The 22,667-nt window shown below is 34.5% G+C and overlaps 1 protein-coding gene across 8 annotated transcripts in view; it reads left to right on the forward strand.

The window, feature by feature from the left end:
• The window catches only part of AKAP6 (A-kinase anchoring protein 6), a 273,752-nt gene that overhangs the window by 159,419 nt on the left and 91,666 nt on the right, over positions 1 to 22,667 (forward strand). For all 8 annotated transcript variants that reach the window (XM_085225172.1, XM_085225173.1, XM_085225176.1 and 5 more), the window contains 2 exons: positions 14,478 to 14,626; positions 20,973 to 21,093. In XM_085225172.1, the coding sequence (XP_085081298.1) occupies positions 14,478 to 14,626; positions 20,973 to 21,093 (270 nt within the window). The remainder of the gene's footprint in view (positions 1 to 14,477; positions 14,627 to 20,972; positions 21,094 to 22,667) is intronic.

Below are 22,667 nucleotides of genomic sequence, written 5' to 3' on the forward strand. Positions count from 1 at the left end.
AGTAGTGTTATGTTAAAATGTTATGTGCTAAATAAAGCAAGCATGATGGGAAACAAAGCTAGAACTTATGATAGGGCATTTAATTTTTTTTTTTAATGCCAGCTTTGAAAAAAGCTGTCCTGAACAATGTATCTGATTACAACTGAAGTATCTTCATTCATAAGGCAAACATTTAGATGTACTCGCATACAAACATATAATATACATATGTACACATTTTAGATGAATTTTCAAGTATGTGAGGTTTTTCCCATATTCTTAAGAAATCTTCATTTCAAACAAAGTAGATAAATTTATATGTACTTCTTTTCTTTCAATGCATTGTGATGTATTTAAAGAAAAAATTGATATTGTATGATTTATAGTCTTGGAAAAAATGTAACGTAGTCATAACTTCGCAGTTTTTGTGATGCATGAAGATCAGATTTTTAAATGTTGGTTAATGTTTTACTAATTAAAGTGTGCATGTTAATTAAAGCAGAGGCTAATGTTAATTACCTATATTAATGGAATCTCATGTAGCACCTGCCTGAAGCAATGGGTTCAATTTTCAAAATATCTCAATTAAGGTTGAAACTTTTGATTTGCATCTAGTAGGGTTTCAATTAACTGCATTGCAAACTTAAATAACACACTTAAAGGGATAATATCACCAATCAAATGAGCACAGTGGAATTGCTTGGTTCAATTATTGACTCTGGGTATGAGTGCTTTCACAGTTGGTAGGTAGGTAAGTACTATGGTATTGGTAAGTGATTATTGTCAGGGGCTTTCATCATTTCAGTGGTTGATGTAAGAGAGATGCTAAATTTCTGTACTTGGATCTCATTGCAATGCCATTGTTGAAGGAGGGAAACATTGTATGTAAGCAAACATTGTCCTGTGTTTAATGGTGAAGATTCAGCTTGTTCCTCTAAAATAAATGACCACTGTTCCATGATATGGTAAGGCTTTTTATCAAATGGGAAAGCAGCATTTGTGATAAAGGGAACAGTGTTACTTCTCAGCCAAGCCAAGAGATGTGATTGTATTCCCAATCTCTGTTTCAGTCACCACAGCATTATGTGTTGACATAGGAGCTTTTAATGAGCAGCTTCAGGAAGCGATTAACAAAGCACTAGAAATAGATGCAATCATGCTGATTGGAAATCCTACCTAAGCTCATAAACAAGTCCATAATGTCCTGCAACCATATGACTTTCTGTGGTAATTATTGCTGATGGCTCCAGACTGAACTTCTGATCTAAACCTGCTCCACTAAGATATTGATGGTTCAGTTAAAATGAAACTAAGCTCAAAAGCATGGTAATTTTTGCTGCTTTGTACACACAGATGAAGAATGAATCTGAGGTTCTGTGGTAGGATCCAAACTTTTTCATACATGTAATGTGGCAGTATCTTCAAGAGTAGTTTTTGTGTGGCTTCTGTAAGAAATGGCTTCTTTATCAACAATAAAGTTGATTTTTTTCAGTCATGCTTGGCAAAGGTAATCTGGAACACAGCTCTTAGCCTGAACTATATTATCAGGACCTCTCACCTGCATCTATGTATTTTCCTGCTGAAAAATGTCCTTAGGCATTAGACCATCCCACTACACCGGTATGACTACTTGTATAAGGGAATCACTGTGTCTATTAAAAGCTGTAATATTTTGCTGTAGTACACAAGCTTAATGCTTCCACTTCAATTAATGCTTTGAAAAAGCAAAATACCTTCCTAGTGTTAATCTGTTTTCATAGAATTTCAATACAGCTTGGTAAAAGAGAAAACTTTGTTTTAAAATATTTGAATAACCTTTGACAGTTCAGAATATTGCCTTTCATAGTTCTGGATTAATCAAAATGTTATGATTTTCGTTGTTCCTTCAACTTCTAAGGAGCCTTTAACCCACATCATGTTGTAAGGTTGTTGTAGTTTAGATATCGCACATTTTACTGCTGGAAACAAATCAGCATTGATCAGAAGTAGAATGCCCAGGATTCCACTTTATACTGTGATATGTTTTTGTCATATCAGTTAGACATCCTAGTATTATCTGAAGGAAAAAACACGACACTAGGCAATTATACAGTCAACTATTATACACACGTCATATTTACATCTTTGCATCTTTTTGAAATTAAAGCATTTGTTCATATACACTTAAATTTTTATCTAAATAAAAGTAAAAATATCCAGTATCTTCTGCTTATTGGGCTGTTTTTGGCCTAGAATACAGGAAAAATAAATCTTCTATGTTCATAAATTTGTGTACATTCTAAATGAAAAATAGTATAGTGCCAAACCAGCAGTATCTTATGTAATGATCAAGTCTTTGAAGAAAATCTGTTGAAATCATTGTATTTACAAGATTTACTGAGTTTAGGTCTCTCTGGGTATCAGTTGGCCCAAAGGCACTTAGCCAATTAAGGCTTTGGAAAAAAATGAAAGCAATCCAACTTGAATCATTCTGAAAGGAATCTTTAACACCATTTACATTGCTTGTTGTATACTATAATTAGTAGATTCACTATCTTGGGTTTTTTTTTTGTTTTTTTTTTTTTTTTTTTAAGCGGGGTATTTTTCTAATGCATGAGAGAAAGTTGTTAAAATTACTAAGTAATATTAAATAAAAAAAGCATTCCAAACAATGTGATTCTGTAGTACCATTTTATTATGAAAAAGGAGGTTATGCAAATTGGGACAGATTAGTATCAGTGGTGATGTGAAAGGTACACACGTGAAGTGCTTATTCATACATTTTGTTGCAGATACTCCCTTAATGTTTGCTTTATATGTAAGTCAGAACATTCATGCTGTGTCTGAATAAGCAAAGCAGGTTTGGGCCCAGAGTCATGGTGAGTTTGTAATGGAGGTCTTGAGGAAAATAAAACAACCTAACTGCATAGAATTGGATGCAGTGTGTTATTCTGCAATGTTTTCAACAAAAATGGCAGGAACAAATTGGCTGAGATGCATTACATAGATGTAGGCTGAAATGTGTGGTCACTTTTAAAAAAGGGTTCATAAGTTTCTTGCATCATAAGACTCAGTTGTGCAGGCTTCGCTCTCCAAAATTCTGTTTTACTATTATGGAAAGCTTTCTTAGACATAATATAAAAAAAAATTGAGTTTTGGTTATTGGCATTTCTTTTAAAGTTATTTTTAGAAGTTTACGCAGGAAAGGTAGATGTAAATCAAAATTTACTTTATGGTGCTGAGGTAAAAGGTTGCCATTAAATTTTGTCCTGGTAATGTAATAGTGTTATCATATTAGAATCCTAATCAAAGTACTGTGTTTAATACCCTTTTGTAAAAGGCAGCATTTAACAACAAAAAAAAACCCCCACATTTTTATTATTAGAAAAGAGATGTCATTGTTGTTATATTTAGGGGTTTAATTGTTCTCTTACTTTCTCTTAGCTCTGAACAGTCCCCCTACATGCGTGCATCATATCTTAATATTTTGTATGTATATATAAACTGAAGTTTTAAAAAATGATTTTATTACATCTGTTTTTACTACATGTTGCTGCCTGTCTCCAGAGGCATGCTGCATTTTTATTTTCAAGTAAATTTATATTAGTTACAGTCTCCAGCTGTTTTAGATATAGGATCATTTCCTGTTGGTACAGTTTCCAGGACAATTCTTCTTTTTTTCTTCTCAGAAGAATGAGAAATTTAATTTAACAAAGACATCCTATAATTGTCTTTGTATCTAGCAAGGTATCTAGCAATCTAAATATTTTATTTTATTTAAAACATCTGTCTACATAATATCATTTGACTATACAAGCCTATATCAGCCTTCTGAAAGACAGCTGCTGCCACTTTTATTTAATTTATAAGAGACCAACGAAATTGCTCCTTAAGATAAAACCCGTCTGCCACTGAGTAACATGAAAAAGTTTGCAAGATGAAAATTGCTTGCATTTACAGTTCTTAAACTAATCTAGGTGTGTTTTTTTTTTTTTTTCTTTCAGATTTGGAAGCATCATTTCTCCTTTTTCTTTTGCCACCTTCCCCCCCCCCACCTTCCCCCCCAAAAAAAAAGAAAACATAGGAGATTTAAATATATATATATTTTTTTAGAAGCTCATTTTATTAAGATTGAAGGTACATTTCTTTTTAAGATTAAATGCAATCTAGAGTTGCATTTTAATTGCTAACTTGTGGGATCTTTTTATCTCCTGCTACCTTCATTTACACAAACATTTGGTGCAAATTATAGTGCTCAGAATTTCCATGCTGTTTTTCAGAAAATATATAGAAAAACTGATAATGTCAGTATAGATCTTTATCTGTTTTTTGTTACTAAGCTTTGTTTGCAATGATTCCTTTATGTGAGCTGTGTCTTTGTAGGAAGCAACTGATACTGAAAACAAAATATGTAATACCTAGTATGAAATTAGGTGCAGTAGCCATCCTCGGAAGACAGACATAAGCATTCTATAGTATGTCCAAATAAGGCAAGTTTATGTTTTCCAGCAAAGAAATCAAAATACTTCTTTTGGGGGAACTAAGAGTATGAAAGGAAAATGTTTATGGTTCCCTACTGGCACAGTTGTGATTGACAGAAAAAACCAACATGTATGCCACATGAGACATCTTGTTCAGGAACTTTCAGGAGGGTAGTAAATCGGTGTTGGCACAAACACAAAAAAAATAAAATGACTTGATTCAGCAGTTTTCAATTCTAAATCCCCAAGCTCCAAGGAAAGAAGTAAATATTCATCAAATGATCAAAATTTATATTGATTTTTATTCTGCATTAGCAGCTCAAAGTTGAGATTCTTGACAGGGTGGATGTCGGTTTGAATGATTCTCTTTGAAATAAGGATACAGCCACTGGGCTGAGTGCTACCGTGCATTCCTGAACCACAGGAAAAGCCTATTAGAACCCTAGGAAGCTAAATTTTTTAGAGATTGTATAAAGGCGTGCTTGTTCTGTACTGTTTTGATAACTAAATTGATGTTATTAGTATGTAAAGCAATTCTTATTCCTGCTTTACTCCATCCTTTCTATTATCATCTAGACAACTTTTCAATAAACTTGAAAGGCAAACTGTGGTTCATTCACTACAGTAACTGAGTTAATATCAATACTTTCCAGAATAAGTGTATTTTAAAGTGAAGTGCTAGTCTGGCATGGCAAAGGAAGCAGAGATTGTATCTTCACGTTACGCATCTTTAATTTTACAGTTTCTGCCAGGGAGTAAATAAAGATCTTGGGGGAGGGTGTGGGGAAAGAAGGGAGAAATTCCAGGGGAAAAGAATGTGAATGCAGCACTGAAACACAACTTGATGACTGTGATTACTGAGCTCACTGATTTAATGAGAAGGTCTGTATTAGGGTGAAATAGAAAATCATAAACATCACCTCTAAACTACAGGATTATAACTGAATCTCAGACCCCAGCAAAAGTAAATAAATGTTAGTGTCATTTTTAACAAACTCAACTTGTCCTTTCATTTTCAATATTTTTATCTTCATTAATATACTGCTGCACTATTCTTTAAAAGTATCTCAGCTTGCACTAAAATGAGATTCATTGTCATAAAGCAGAAGAAGAAAATTGTATGTGCATGTTTGGGTGGTGGGGAGTGTCAAAGAGAAAGCAAAATGAGGCTAAAATACTGTAACTATCAAAGTGTTAACAAATTTCCCAAATGTCCCAGGTGCTTACAATTCAGCAAACATCTTTAACAACATAGCTTTAAAATTAAATTTTACAAATGTTACGGGTAATGCTTTAATAGTATGCAAATTGCAATGTAGTCAGTAGTGGCAAAGCTGACCTCTCAGCAATACAAATATTTTACATTTAAAACAGTTATCTTTTCACAGTTCCTTCTACTTCAGTAGGTGTCAGGTGCTTCCAGAGGCTTCTCATCTAAGGGTCATAAATAAGCTCAAAGGAGCTGCCGTCTATGTTGTGGCAAGGTAACTGCATGGATCAATACATTAAGCTATGTAATTTGCTGTTGCTATAGTTATTTCCAGTCTTTACTAATTTTTTAACTTTCTCAAATTTTTTTTATAACTTTCAGTTTTGAATTTTCCTCAAAAAAAAAAAAAAGAAAAGAAAAGCATTTCATGGCTTTTGTTAAGTACACTAAGTATGTAGATTTGATTCACCTTCATAGTCTGATGGTCTTTCTTAATCTTGAAGGGAAAAGAAAGTCCTTTTTTTGTGTTTGCTCAATTTTTCATTGTTAGCAGCTGAATGCATTAAAAAATCAGAAAAATATTACCTCTCCTAGAGAAAAAGTGATTTTTTTTTAATAGTTAGAAAACATTTATTCTCTAGGGATAATAAAACACTGAATAGGAGTATATCCTAGTCATGAAGATAGTCCCCTTCAATTTCAGAACAAGTCAGATGTACATTCAGTGACAGTCTTCAAGGTACAGTCTGTGTATGAGTTTGGGCTTGAAAATGTTTGACTCAAAATCATGAATCAAAAGCAGAAAGGGAGACTTTAGCTTGAAATTTCTTCAATTTTGTGTGTCGCTATGTACAGGGGGACAAGCTATTAAAATATTTGTAATGATTAATTTAATAAATATGAAACACTTGTCAAGCATGTAGAAGTTTAAAATGCAACTACTTGAAAAAATTTCAAAATGTTAAGGCTTAAAATAACTTCATCACCATGTAATAAGCTCACAAAAGATGCAGTGTAACATATATTTTTCTCTAATACGACATCGTTTTACTACTCATTGCTGCATTTTATGTAGGTATCCTTCAGCATGATGAGAAACAGAAATGTGCAAAAATCTGTTCATTAATAATGTCAAAACATAAAAAAGGAATAATATAACAGTGTGGTAAGTGTACACAGTTTGCTTCAAAAGTAATACCTTTACTTATTTCCATGGGAACTACTACAGATACTAAGAACACAATAACACTATTTGATAGCAGAAATTCTCAGCTACAAAATGCATTTTTTTTTTTTTGAATAGTCACTGCCATTAGTTATGCATTTTTGCCAGCAATGAACAAAAGCCTTCATGCCATGCCCATAGACTCACTGTTACTGTTGCCACTGCTGAAACACCAGCCACTGTCTCTGTGTGCTCATACCAACTGTTTGGTCTCCATAAATGTTCAGCAAGTGTTGATAAATGTCACTGGGTGCCATTTTTTCTCCTCATGGAGAAATTCGGTTGCACACATCTACTTCACGCACGCATCCAGTTAAGATGCCGTTTTGTCAGACTACCCCTCTGCTGTCATCTGTTGCACAGAAACAAAATGTATCAAAATATTGGCTAGAAGGTTAAAATTCTACTGCCAATGTTATCCACCTCTGGCATTGTGGGTCAACATGATGAAACATAATGAAACAGGAGGTATTACTTTTGGAGCAGCCCTTGTAATTACAAGTCAATGTTTGTTGTTAACGTAACATCAGATTTGTGCACTGTAAGTTTAAAAGAATAATTACCTTATATTTATTTCAAAATAAGTGGTTAACTTATATAGTAATTTCAGATATCTTGGAAGCCACTTCCTACAAATTATTCATTAGGATTCTCTTCACTGCAAGTCAGTAAAGCTCCCAACAGAGAGAAAAGATTCTTCCAAAATATGCACAAAGTAGACCTCTGTGAAAAGTTATGAAGAAAAAGGCCATAATGTTTCTGGCGTGAGCTCGGACTTCCTGTGGTGTGCTGGCTGTTTTTTCTCTAGGAGGTTTTGGTTTTACAAGAACCTTTCCTCATTATTTATAGAAATGACCTATGAGCCCATCATTGCAAGGCTGGGGGAAGAGGAAGATGAATTATCACTCTGGATTTTATCCTGCATGTGTTTACTGTCTGGAATTTTGAACTTGTGTGCCTTCAACCTTAAGAGTTGTCCTTTTTGAATGCACAGGCCTACTGACCTAGTTAGATGCATGACCTGTACATACAGTTAGGGGAATGTCAGTACAAATTCTTCGTAATCTCATTTTAAGCCACTTCATTGTTCTAAAAGTGCTAATAGAGAGAATGGTAGGACTGTGCAAATAATGGAAGTTTTAATTGAGTAAGATTAAGTTTGCAATTTTAGCACATTGAGGAAAGGCTTTCAGCATTTGATTAGTCTTTCCACTGACTACTCGGGGGTCTTGAGGCTGACCTGGGAAAGTGTTCAACCTTGATATTAAAAATAGCATTTCTGTGTTCTGACCTTCCCCAGACAAACTGTTGGCATACTGAGCTGGAAAAAAAAAAAAATCAAGACAAAATGTTGCATTAATAAATTGTTATTTTAATAGGACAACTTTAACAGGATTTGTAGATGGGACTGCTGGGGGCTTCTGATTCTGGTGGTGTTCTGAGTGGTGTCACTGAAGAAGGCTGGAATGCATATGGCAGTTCTGATTAAATGTACTCTAACCGTTGTATTGATGTCTTCAGATGGATCTGAGTCTTTGTTAATTGGTATCTTTCTGGTTCTTAGCAAGAACTATTTTGTCATCCCAACCCTCTCTATGTAAGCTTCCTTGTTAAAGCAAACCTATTCTCCACCTGGTCCCTGACCATTGCAAACCCCTTTTGCATCTGTTTTGCAGATCTGCAAAACAACAAAAAGAAGTACTAAAAGATACCGTCCATTGTTCAATTTTCATTCTAACCAGGATTTTTTTTTTTATTCACAATTTTGGGATGCTATTGTCAGAAACTATTCACAGTCCTGGAAGTCTCAGGAGAGATTATTTCTTTCATACTTTCCTTTAATGCTTTTTGGTATTTATGATAAAAGAAACAATTCTGGATCAACAACTGAGATCCGTTTGCACAAGATACACTACAGAAGCGTTGTATATTTAATTTTACACTGAACAGAACCAAAGGCAGAAGGCTGTTAGGAATTAGACACCAGAGGTCCAGATTTGAAATGAACAGTGTGATGTGGACACCTCCATGGATTTGGTCAGACAATGCCACTGAGGCCACGTTACTGATTTCAATTTGTACTCCACAGTCCTGAAGGTACAGGTCATGTTCTTACCCTTTATAACAAAACAGCAAAAATTTTAAAAAATTTAAAATCTCTATTTCTGAAAGGCAAGGGAAACCCTGCAAAAAATGTACTGCTGCCTTTTTGTCCTTGATGTTATTTCTGATGGCTTTGGGAACTGCCTGAGAAGGCAGTCCTGTCTTGCTGTAACACAGCCCTAGTCTAAAATTTCATCTTATGCCTCCTGTCGACAAGCAAAAATTCACAGTAATGTTACGCTGCTGTTTAAACTCCATGAGGAGTTTAAGTACTTTAATAAGTAAGAACATTGTAATTTTGTTGTTTTTTATCCATGTAGAGGTTTCATGTTGTTGTAATTTTAGTTTTAGCACATTGAAAAATATCAGTAATAACTTCATCACTATATAAAAGCGTTTCTGAGATTTATGATGATAAAAACACTTTGCTAAGACTTTAACTGGTAACAGGCACACCCTGATTAACAGAATTAATTTCCTGCATGATCAAAACACAATGTGTCCTTTGTAATAGGACTATCAGATGTTTAGCTTTCATAAATGCATCTCACAATATCAGATTATTTTTTAATCTGATTTCAGTCCTGAAGAGAGAGTGTGCAAATGAAGGATGTGAAAGGTAGAAAAACTGAAAGCAGAAAGGGTAACACACTGAGGAAGAAATAAACTGCAGCAAGGTCTCTGTTTAAATTTTGCAGAGGAAGAATTGAGGGGAAAAAAAGCCCTGAACAACAGATATTACACAATGTCAGTTCAACTTGGAAGTCTTGCTTCTACCCAAAGTGTTTTCAGCAATGGAAGGTGTGCTGACTCACTGTGGGGATGGAGTGGTGGATGATCAAGACTGTACAGTCTTTGGTCAGATTCTTGCCTGGCAAAGAACTCTTTTTGTCAGCTCTGTATCTCTGGGGGGGGGGGGGGAAGCTTGAATGCAGATATAACCATATAAGTGTTAGTGTAATCAACTTATTTCTACTAAGGAATTACTCCTAATTCTGTCTGTGGATATAAATAACAAGAATATGAAGTGTGTTCAGCTGGAATGTACATCCTTTTAGACAGATGCATGTGAGTTTTTCTAAAAATATACATATAAATGAACATTCTAAGTCTACATGCTTCAGAATGTCATCTGACCACCTCCCTTTTTGGTGAAAGATGGAACCTGTGCTTTAAAAGAAGTCTTTTGTTTATCTTAAGTTCAACTAATGGCAGAGGAATATAATTCTAGAGTAATTGCTGTCTGGTGTACAAGTGATATAGCTTTTTGAAAGGATTGTATAGAAAGGATAATGCAAGATAGAGTAAATTTCTAATGCAAGGTTAACTGCATATGGTATATTGTGTAACACAAAATAGTTTGCCTACAACGATGTAGTTAATAAGACTAGTGTTTGAAAATACCTTCACACCAATTCAGAGATATTTATTCTAGCACATTTCAATATAAACAACACAACACTGAGTTCTTATCTTCAATTTACATTGGTGTAAATTTTAAGTCTCTTATTTGACACTCTGTATGTATCCTTTCAATCTCCTTCCTCCCATGGTATGAGCCATTATCTCATGTCTTGCCTTTCTCCACTTCAGAATAAGGTCATTCTAACATGTAGATCTAACAAGAAATACAAATTTTCATTGATTGGTATTGTCTCTGATTACCCCTTTTGTGTTGTGTAGTGAACTGTATAGTAAAGGACATTCTGCACTGTCATGCAAAGCCGGTACTAAGGAATAGGCATCCTCAGTTTATTTATAAGCTCTTGCGTTTTAAACAAATGAGCCCCTTAAAGCTGGTCTTGAAAATATTTACAGTTATTAACCCATCACTAAATCTGAATATTTGGCATGGTTGTAGAAAATTTTCAGTTTTCCCATAGAGACAACTATTTTTTCATAGTTTTGATCAGAGATAGGATTCTCCAGGCTCAGAAATATCAAAGCATTGTGACATTTGATTATTGGAAAAATCTCAGTTTAATTTACAACTGAATATTGTAAATTGATTCCTTCTTGATAGGACAGTGACTGTTAGAGTTTGTGTTATCAAATAAAGCTTGTCATCTTTGTGGTTACATCTTTGTTGTAGAAACAATCACTTGGAATAGGACCATGAAGTACAAAATAGCTGTACATCATTCTTTGCTTTTTTCTTTTCTTTTTTTTTTTGCGTCATCAGTCTCTCAATTCTCACTTCCACTTCTGCTTTAGAATATTAAGAGCAAATGAATGATTGCCTCCCCTCTAATTTCCATTATGTTTATTCCATATTTGGAATGATACATATCTTAGCATGCTAGACATCTACATCCATAGCAGTGTGTTTGTGATAAAGACTGGAGTTTCCTTAAGTCACACAGAAATGTTTGTAGGAAAGTGGACTCTCAAAGTAAACTAGAGGATAACACGTAGCTATTCTGTATTTGGGTAGCAATTAATGAAGGTGCTACTGCATTGTGCCAAAATACTTCAAAACTGTTCCTTCATCATTATGAAAGATTTTTAGATGAAAATAAACTGCAGTAGATTTCTTACACACATGCTACATGCTATTTTCTAAATTGTGTTTTTTGCCTGTTTAGATTCTGCAGAATGTAGAATGCTTTTTGAGACTTAAACTGATCAATAGCTACTTGAGTTCTTCAAAGGCTCTTTGGATTTTCAGTTGCTAACAATTGAATGGATGAAAAAATGCTTAAGCACATCAATTGGATGGATGAACTTATACCAAAAAGAAATCGGAGTTCCATCTGAAACTGTACGCTGCCACAGTAGAGTTGCTGTAAGCATTTGTGATAGTTGAAGACATCAAGTGAATGGGTTTAAAAAAAAAAAAAAAATTATAAAGGCTTCCTATTTCTGAGGTACAAGAACTGGGGAAAATTTCTATTCAGAATTCATAGTGTATGTATGACATTAATGGAGTTCAGAATCGTCAGTACAACATGGCCTCGTAACTCTGAAGAAGAAATAGTGCTTATTCATTCATTTCTTTCCGTATATTTACTTTCTCTTTCCACCCTGTATTTTCTTTTTCTATTTCATCCTCAAGTTTCTTATCTTATTTTTCAGATCTATTAAAGTTTTTATCTATTTAAGTTTTTTTAATTGTTATTTTATTATGATTTATGTTTGCAAGTTAACAGATTGAAAAATCTGTGAAAAGATTATTATTTTTTTTTTTTCCCCCTTTTCTCTTTTAAGATACGAGGAAATCGTGGAGGTGGAGGGTGCAGGAATTAGAAAAAATGTTCCATAGAATTATCTGAAGTATTGGGATAGTTGTGCTGTTTGAGAAATAATGTATGTCATATCAATTGGGGATCAGTTTTAATTAACACATGAGTCTAGGCTGCATGTGAATTTTTCCTGCTTTTGGATGACTTGGGGGGATTTGGTTTTATTTTGCGTACACATTAAAAAGAACAGAAAAGGAAATCAAAGGAAAACAAGCAAGAGGTATAATCACTTATCTCCATTTCCATGTCAATGAAAATGAGGGAAATTCTTTGCTGAAAAATTTTGAGATAGTTTCAATTCTATGCTTAAAATGGAGATGGAAAATTTTAGTTTTTTTTTTTTTTTTAAGTTAGTTGCTTTGGAAAGTCAAAAAATTGTCATCAGCTATAATTAAAATGAAAACAATCAGTGAATAGGTCTTCTGTTAAGAATAAATTAAAAGACAAAATTCATAGCCTTATGTGAACAGCACAAAATACTCACCTGGAAGATTCACCTCGCTGTTGAAGAGTCTTTTGAAAAATCAGGAAATCCCTATAATGTATGGAAAGAGACTGTTTATCACCCTAATGGGAAAATGTACTGGAGGTAGAAGAACTGAAAGTTGATGATGTTTATTGCTTTGTTTTTTCATTTTGGAGTTGTATGAACAGTTTTACTTACAATTTCTGAAAGTATTTTTATATTGTGTTTTATAGCTCTTTCTAACCTTAGTAGTCTACTCTGAATAACTTGCCAGACCCAACTAGTTTTATATGGAATTAATGCTTTTTCATTGGTAACTCTGTCTGGTTTCATTTTGCATTATTTTGGAGAAGTAGGTACAAAATCTTGTATTATGTACGTACCAAAAGTCCTGAGTGGCTTACTTGGAATTTTATCTACTATATCCTTGGAATATTTCCTATTTTTCTTTAATTTATTAAAAAAAAAAAAAAAGAAAAAAAGAAGATTTAATGTGAAACAAAAGGAATTTTAATATAAAAGGCCAATGGGAAATAAAGCTGTTAAGCATAAGAGATACATTTGAAAAGGAAATGGAATTTTCAAATTAGCTGTACTGTTACTCAGCAAAAACAACATCAGTGCTGAAGAAAAGCATAAGCAAATATACAGAACTTATTATGACATGCTTAAAAAGATATTTGAACCTTCTTTCGGACCTTCTCCACTCTTGAATGCCTACTTCACTTGCCAGCATTTTTCTTTAGTCTGGATTTTGCGCATTTCTTCTCTCCAGTGCTTTCCCTCTTTTGTCTGTATACAGCTGCCATTCCACAGCCTGGTAACTCTGCCGTGCTGTCAGCAACCAAGCAAAATCTTCACTTTTCTGCCTGCCGCAGTAGAAAATGCAAGAGGCCTTGCACAGAATTTCTCCCATTTGTTACATTTGCTTGCCATAGTACCAAATAGCTAAGCAGGCATTTTCGTAATAGAAATGAGTATGTAGTTATGCAGAAGTAGCAGATTTTGAAACGTTATCAGAATTTGTAATGTGTTTTTCTTTCAGAGAGGCATATTAAAAGAAAACAATAGCAGATTGATCCCAAAGTGCTTTTGAACTTACTCTATCCTCTGTTCGTTTCCCTTTTCCTAGGGGCAGTTGTAGCACACAGCAGATTTCATCTTATCATCTGGTTCTCAGCCCCAAAATCAAATTGATCACCACAGCTGCACTAAATAAAGTGTCTTTTCAATAGGTTATGATTCCAAATATTATTCAGCATTCTTCTGGCCAGGCACAGAGTTTGCCTTAACTTTTGACTTACTGCCTTCATCTTTGCAGTCAAAATTGCTGAGTAATCGGTGGATGCCAGTAAGGGGAAAGCAGAATGTGACTATTGCTGATTTCTTTTGTTTTGCTTACACTTGCTGCTCAAAACAAAAATACTTAACATGGTTTTCATTAATTATGAAGCACAGGCAAAGTGTTAAACAGAAAAATGTTGAAGCCTCTGATAAATATTTGTTTATATATCTACATGTAGACATTTTTATGCAACAATTGATGCATGTTATGGAATATCTTCCTCATTCTCTGATAGTGACCAAATATTTCAGTTTGAGCATTTTGGAATACAGTGGACTTTTATCTGACTGACTGGTTCAGCCTTTTTGGCTATCATGCTAAGAGAAAAACGATGGTGTGAATACTCCTCTGTTAAAATTTTTGCAATGCAAAAGTAGCTGTTTTAAATGCATTTGTTTTGAATTAAAGAAAAAAGTTCTGTTTTTTCTCTTTGTTTTCTTTCTATAGGCTGAGGTTCAGCTATGCTATCTGGAAGCACAAAGAGATGCTGTTGAACAGATGTCCTTAAAGCTATACAGTGAGCAGTACAACAGTAGTAGCAAACGAAAGGAAGAGTTTGCTGATATGTCAAAAGTTCACACAGTGGGAAGTAATGGGTAGGGAACTATTCTTTTTGTTGTTTTATTCTCACTGATCTGTATTATTTTTTACATGATATACTCTTTCTTACTTCTAGTTAACCCAAACTTTTCTTCCTAGGTCAAGAAGCAATGAAAAGCTTTGTCATATATTAATGAAAAAATTTATCTGTTCTAGATAAAGTACCCAAGTCATGCTTTGTTCTTAGAACTCCCTAACATTATCTAGAGGCAATCCATTGTTTCAATTAAAAATAAATGTAATGCCTTTTCACTTCAGACTTTTCTCCTGAAGTCTTCATTTCTTTTAATTTCTTAGCATATTACAAGGAAATGTCTTTATAGCTTGTTAATACAACTGCAAGACAATTCTCTGTAATAGTAATTATACTGGTGACTAAGGAAGTTAAATATAGAGCTAAAGTGTATATCTTACGTATATATATATAAAATATGTATTATTTATGTAAATGTTATATATACACACATATATGTAAGTGAAGTTAAAATTCCCAGTTTTGTACTTCTAGAAAGCAGCAATTCTAATTCTTTTCATATTTAACTGTTTTCTTGGAAATTTGAGCAAAGAATCTTAGGCAGATTCATCACAGAAAAGGTCTCTTGAATGGCTGCCCCTCACTTTTCCACAATGAAAAGAATTTATTGTAGCTCTGGTTTAAGAGTTTTTCCTCTAACAAAACCATATTTGACAACTTTAAATGTACACAATTATAGTATAGCTCAGGTTGGAAAAGACCTTAAAGATCATCAAGTTCAACGCAACCTAACCAAACTACCCTAACAACCCTCCACTAAATCAAGTCCCTGCGCATCACATCCCAAATGGATTTTAAACACATCTAGGGATGGTGACTCAACCACCTCCCTGGCAGCCTATTCCCGTGCTTCACAACCCTTTCTGTAAAGAAGTTGCTCCTTGCTAGCCAACCTAAGCCTCCCCTGGCACAGCTTGAAGCCATTTCCCCTTATCCTGTCACCAGTGAGAAGAGACCAACCCCACTCTCACTGCGCTCACCTTTCAGGTATTCAAAGAGAGCAATAAAGTCTCCCCTCAGCCACCTCTTCCTCAGACTAAACAGCCCCAGTTCTTTTAGTTGCTCCTTGTAGAGCATATTTTCCACGCCCTTCACAAGCCTGTTGTCCTTCTTTGGACCTGCTTCAGCATCTCAGTGTCCTTTCTATATTGAGGTGCCCAAAAGTGAACACAGTACTTGAGGTGGGGGCCTCACCAATGCCGAGTACAGTCCTGCTCACCACACCATTCCTGATGGCCAGGATGCCATTGGCCTTCTTGGCCACCTGGGCAAGAATACGCTGGCTCATATTCAGCTGACTGTTCATCAGTACTCCAAGGTTCCTTTCTGTCAGGTAGCTTTCCAGCCACTCCTCCCCAGGCCTGTAGGGTTTCCTGGGGTCGTTGTACCAAAATGCAGGACCCGATACTTGGCCCTATTGAAATTCATACAGTTAATCTTGGCCCATCGATCCAGTCTATCCAGGTCCCTCTCTAGTGCCTTTCTACCCTCCCAACTTGGTGTTGTCTGCACACTTACTGAGGGTGCACTCAATCCCTTTATGAAGATTATCAATAAAAATGTTGAATAGGAATGGTCCCAGTACCAAGCCCTGGGGGAGCACTTGTGACTGGCTGCCAACTGGATTTGATTCCACTGACCACAACTCTTTGGATCCAGAGTGTTTCATCCAGTAGAGCATATGCCCATCCAAACTGTGGGTTGCCAGCTTCTCCATTAAGATGTTTTGGGGGACATCCCTGTCAGTTCATAATAGTATGCGGCAAAAGTATTTAAAAAGAGCTGACTAGTGTACATCCTCACCCTGATACAAGTTTTCTAGTAACCAGAAAATTCAGTAGAACTTTTACTTTCAACTTCATATGAAAGGAGCATCACTGACCAAGCTGCTCTTCATCCTTGAAACTTTGTTTTACAATTGTTAACTCAACGTTGAGTTGGAAATAAAGTTTTATAAAATTACTAACTGTAAGGATAAATGAGTCTTGTAAACGTCCCCTCTTATACAGGAAGATGACTGTTTTAGAAAAGTTGATATGGGCTAATTATGTAGGATTACTTATCTGAGATCTTGATTACTTATGCAGAAATCTGTCAGTTTCTCAAACATGCTAGAGCAGCTATTGCTAGCTATAATTTGTTTAGAATTGATACATTTATGTATATAGATGTGTACTGGGGGTTAAGTGTTCAAAAACAGCTTTTAATTTTGCAGCCAGAGTTGAATGTGAGCAAGACTTGAGGCTGGAATTTTTTGTGGTACACAGACTGTAAAACAGTAACAGAGTTACTTTCCTTGAGAATAAAGGCTATAAAGAATGCTTTAAGCCTCATGATAAAATCTAGTCTGTAACTCTAAATATCATACATGTGAGGCAGATGGGGAGGCTCTTGGCTGCATTTGTCTGCACTCATAATATCCTGCGTATTACTGGTAATGATGATCTAGTGGTGTTCTCTGTTTCTGCACTGTAGTCACCTTTCTGGGCCTTTGTAATCAACTTAGACTTTATAGGCTCAGCAGTAGGTTGAAAGGCCAAAGGATGTGAGGGAGATAGACACACCATGTGTTTATAGAAAACCTGATGGGCTGAATTCAGAGGGATTCAGTTTGATCTAGTTTGAAGTATTGTATTGAAAACAATGGTAATGCCTTCCAGCTATGAATACATAGCTTTGAAAATAAATTTTATGCAGCTTTTCCTTACTGCGTAAAAACTATAAACAGAAGTTCTGTAGTAGGATGAGCAGGTATCTGTTGCAGGATGACTGAGATCTGTACAGACAAGATGCCGTTCAGCTAATTGGGAAAATTAGGGTATCTGTCCATTGCTTGTTGTGGACACTGGGCCCAGGATGAAGAAATAAGCCTCCAGGGAGAACAAGAGTAACTGTAGATGGAGAATTGTTTATACAGTAGTGACTTTGTGCAGTAAACAGCTAAACTGATATTGCAGTAGTAGTAGAAATTAGTATCTGCAGAACAGGATGATGCTAGTTACTCTGTAAAGAACAAGATTTCCTGCAGTGTAGATGTTATTATGACAATAGAGAGGGTTGTGTGTATGGAATATGAGACAAAGTTAAGGTCAGAATATTGATTTCTCCTATATCCGCCTAATAAGGTCATGTATGGAAAGGAGTTCCAAAAAACGATGACCTAGAAACCTGAAAGAACTTTGTGTCTGGCTGATTTTTTTGGCAGGCATTGCAGCATGTTTACAGTACTTCTAAATACTATGTGAATGATGCTATCAAAGAAGTAATACAAACTGCAAATGTGTAGTAGACGTGGCAAAAAAGACTAAAAGAAATAGCTTCGCATTCCTTTTTATTTATTAATGCCACAGATGAGTTGGTTCTCTCATGAGGAAGGTGCTCATGAATTTTCATTCAAAATAATAAATTGATGTCCACATTTTAAGAAATGTGTTTAGGGTTCAAGGGATTAGACATGCAACTCTGCATATCTGATTCCCTGTTTACCAAGGTAAAATATACTTCTTAATGTCATTTCAGTTATTACGTAGCTAATGATTTTAGCTTATTAACCAGCAAACCTATATAAAGAGAGCCCTTTAACATTAAAGCTTTTGTGTTATCTACTAGACTTTTCTGTAGCTTTCATTTGTAACACTGATACAGTATTTCAGAGGTTATGTTTTCCTTCACTTTGCCTGTAGCAACATGAAAAAGATCTGCTAAGCCTATGTAAAGAAAACTATTCTCAACATAAGACACATTCAACATACCACCTAAATACTGACAGGTACATTTTATCTTAACATGTCACTGATACTATGTTTGCTGAGTTTTCTAAGTATCATTTTAGCAACTTAATAGTTTATCTTTTTTTTCCAGATAGTAATTAAAGGGTAGTCAGTATTTTCCATTTAGATTTAAGACATTCATTTTTCAAAGCAAAGCTTCTATTTGAAAAACATCAGAATTTTTTTCAGAACTATTATAAATAGTGCAGTCCATTATTATTATTTTTAAATGATGCTTTAAGGCTTCACTCTTCAGGAAAATAAGAGCAGTAGACAGTTTGCTTAAAAGTATTCCCAGTTAAATTTATTTTACAATCAGGAGGAAAAATAATAAAAATAAAAATAAAAAAAAAAATGGAAAGAGACGCAAGATGTAAACTATAGGAAAAAAAGAAATTCTTTCTTGGGATTTTTCCCATGAATCCTGTTTCTCTCACTCTTTATTTTGGGTTAATATGTTTAGAATGTTAGCTAGATATCAAACTGGGAAACAGCAGGACAGTACTTATTTGGATTTTGTAAAGGTCAAGGAAAAGTGCTTTTGTGTGTATTTAAAAGATCAATTCATTCTCTTATACCAATAAATGGACAAATTTGGATTGTAACCAAAATGTGGTTCAGTAGATTTAAAGCAGGTGTTTGGATCCAGCATATGTGCTGCACATTATATTGAAATCCCAGTTCACTTCTTGGTGCTGTTTCCAAAGGCCCATCCCATCCCACTCTGGCATCAGAAGACCACGAACGTTGGATGTTAGGCTTTGATTCAGTCATTTCATATCTTAATTCAAATATTTCACCGATACAAATGGACTAAGTCCAAATGAATCAGGACCAATTTACATGAAATGAAATTGAGTCTCTTATGTGATAAAACACATGTTTTAATAAATGCCTGTCAATTTTATGACACTGGATAATATTTGGATAAGACAGAAGGGGACTAAAGGAACACTACATACTAAACATAAAGAATGGTTATAGTCTTTTCAGAGAAAGAGATAAAGATTCAATATTACTTCTAATATAGTATTGAAAATGGAGTTTAGTTTTATTTTAGTTTCAAAATGTCATTTGAGAGAAATGGCTCCTGAAAGAGGAGAAAAGCCCTGAACTCCCAATGAAACTGTTATATTTCAACAACTGTACTTTTTTTGTATGCTAGCTCTTCTTTGTAATTGCACCATTGCTTACTTTCTGAGGACAGTGAGTAGTTTAAGCAAATACCTCATAAATTATTGAGTACAAGTACACTAAGTACAGTGGATTAAAATGGAGTTACTTCAAAAGTGGGAATCAACACTTGGGCATTATACAAGGCTTCCTTCATTGTCAGCTTGTTGAAAATAATACCAGAGAAGGCAAATAGTTTCCTGTATCTCCTTCTGTCCCACTTTCTCTCTTTCTTTCCTTCTTTCTCTTTCTTGCTTTCTTTCTACGTGTTTTCAAAATTACCATGCACGTGGTACTCTAGTTATTATTATCTGAAACTGCAATAGCATTAATAACATTAGAAACATGTTTAGTTTATTGTTTCTCTGGTGAAATACTGCTAATTTTTTTTAAATGGCATTGCTAAAGATACGGAAAGCTGAAATAGTTTTCAGTATTTGGATAAATCAGCTTCAGTGGAACATGTACAATTGTTTGATCAGTCTGTTTTTTTTTTTTATACTACTGACAAGGCTTTTGTTAACTCCAGTTCTGGATGTTTGGAGATCTCTTTCCAAAGTGTATCTTTTTGATGAACGTGCAGTTTTTTAGCATGTACCTTCTGTCTTGTACTACGGTGTTTGAGAAAAAACTATGCTTTACTTATTCACTAAGCTTTCAATGGAGAATCACATTAATCCTTTTAAGCTCCTTATTCTAATGATTTATTTTGTTGAATACCGTAGTGATCCTCCTTTGAATTTTAATGATTGCTGGCTATTCAAGGATTCATTGTTTTGACTTCCTGTCCTTACCTTTGTTTCTTACATGTCTGTAGGGAACACCTGTCTAATACTGTATCTGGCCTTAGTTCTCACTGGCTTACCATATTCACTCAAGCCTATCTTAAGGCCTTAAGTTGAAATGCTAGCTACTCATCCATGAAACTAAATGTAGGATATTTACAGAGATAGGCAGATAGACAGCAGAGGGATGGCTGAATGGATTGAGTCATTTTTCTGTGAAAATAATATTTTTATATGAATTGTATTGGAATTATTATTGCAAAGTTTACTCATTATGAAGTCAACCCTTTAAAAAACATTAATCAATGTTATTTGTGAAAGATTTCTATTTCAAAAATTTTGAAGCAAATGCAATATGCCAACAGTTGTCAGGATTTGGCATCAGCCACTGAATTTAGGTCATGGCACTGGCTTAAATTGGATTTCAGTTTTCATTTTCCTCAACTCTGTATAAATACAGAATGTCTCTTTAGAAATATAACTAGAAACATCATGAGTTTTCAAGAATATATTATTCTAATACAAGATTTTAACAACTACACTGTATTTATGCATAATACATTTTGTTCCTTATCTACAGCCTTTTGGACTTTGATTCAGAATACCAGGAGCTCTGGGATTGGCTGATTGACATGGAATCCATTGTGATGGACAGCCATGACCTGATGATGTCAGAGGAGCAGCAGCAGCATCTTTACAAGGTTAGTGTTACCGTTACTGCCTTTACCTAGCTATAGAAGATCTGATTAGCTTGACAAGCCTTTCTCTCACAGGATATCGCTGCGTTCATTGTATGTATCATGGTGTCTATTAGAATTCCTTTCCCTGTCCCCAACCTCATTTCCATCCCCTGTGCGCTGACAGGCTGCACCGACATCATAATTGCAAGAAAGTTCCCTTTATCACATTCTATTTGGTGTAATTCTATAGAAGGACAAAGATTTCTCTTCAAGATGAATAGAAATAAATGAAACGGCATTAATAAATAGAGTGAAACAAAATGAAGGAAAAAAAATGAAATGGTAGCATTTTACAAAACGTGTTTTGATTGGAGCTTTCAGCTGAATTTTCATCCACCTTTCAGACCTCTTCTGGGATGAAAGAAATTTGCCTTGATTTTGGTTTGCTGCTGCCAGAATACAGGACTCTTCCAATTTAATTTTTATTAGTTATCCGTAAAGCAGTTGTTGTCATGTTAAGTCATTATACCTGCCTTTTGATTTCAACAAAATGATTTTGGACTTGCATATTTATAATGCAGTTTTCAGATATGTGTGTATGTTTATATACATACATATACAGAGCTTCTTATATTTATCATAGTAGCCTTAGCTGAGAAGCTTTATCACTTTTTTTTTATGTATGATTACTTAGAGGAAGTTGTCCAAAATGAGTGATTTGATCCTAAAACTGTTCCAGGCTTCATTCTGCATTAGAGAAGCTACAGTCTATGGGTACTAGGGGTAGTGGGGAAAAGGAAGGAGGGGCTTTTGACAGAAATATCAGGCTGCAGTAAATCTTCCTCATTTAGGCAATTTTTATTGGAGTAATTCTGACAGTTGTCATCCTTGAATTGCTTTGAGCATATGGCATATTTCAAAGAGCAGATTGTGAATCATAAAAAATAAAATTAATAACTAACCACAGAATCAGCAACAGTATAATGACAAGAAACAACTACCCTCTAGCTTTTTTTTAATTTCTTTTCGAATAAATGGTACATTCAAGGTCAAATAGAAGTTGTTTTCTTTCTCTTTTGATAGCACGATATGATAATTTATTAAACATAATTTAGTTTTTCGTGCTTTGGTGTCTTATTTTCTTGATGGTCTTCTTGAATTTTATTCTCTTTAATTTTAGTCCTTTTATTTAAAATATCCTATGAAAAAGGGTTGTTGAACAAGTAAAATGTGTTTAGGAATGGAAATATGCTTCAGATCTGAACTATTTTAGTCTGCAACTGAGTTTATTTCAGTAATCTCTATTTCTTTTTTGTCAATCATTTATTTTCACTAGCGTTTCACTAATTTTTCCTATCTTTCTAAGCACTTAATCAGAATAAATTGCACAGACAGTTCTTGTTCTCCATAAGTTCAGAAATAAGCAACATCAGAAGTGTATATAAACTTTTTGCAAGTCTAAAACAGTAGTGTCTGTTCTTATAAGACCAGCAAGTACATGTGTAATCTAGCTGTTAGTCTTAGTAGTATACTTTAAAAAAAAAAAATCAATGAACATAAATAACATTTTAGGAAAAAAAATCAACTCATAAATA

Source organism: Meleagris gallopavo, chromosome 5 (genome assembly GCF_905368555.1).
Source record: "Meleagris gallopavo chromosome 5, MGAL_WU_HG_1.1, whole genome shotgun sequence".
Lineage (NCBI taxonomy): Eukaryota > Metazoa > Chordata > Aves > Galliformes > Phasianidae > Meleagris > Meleagris gallopavo.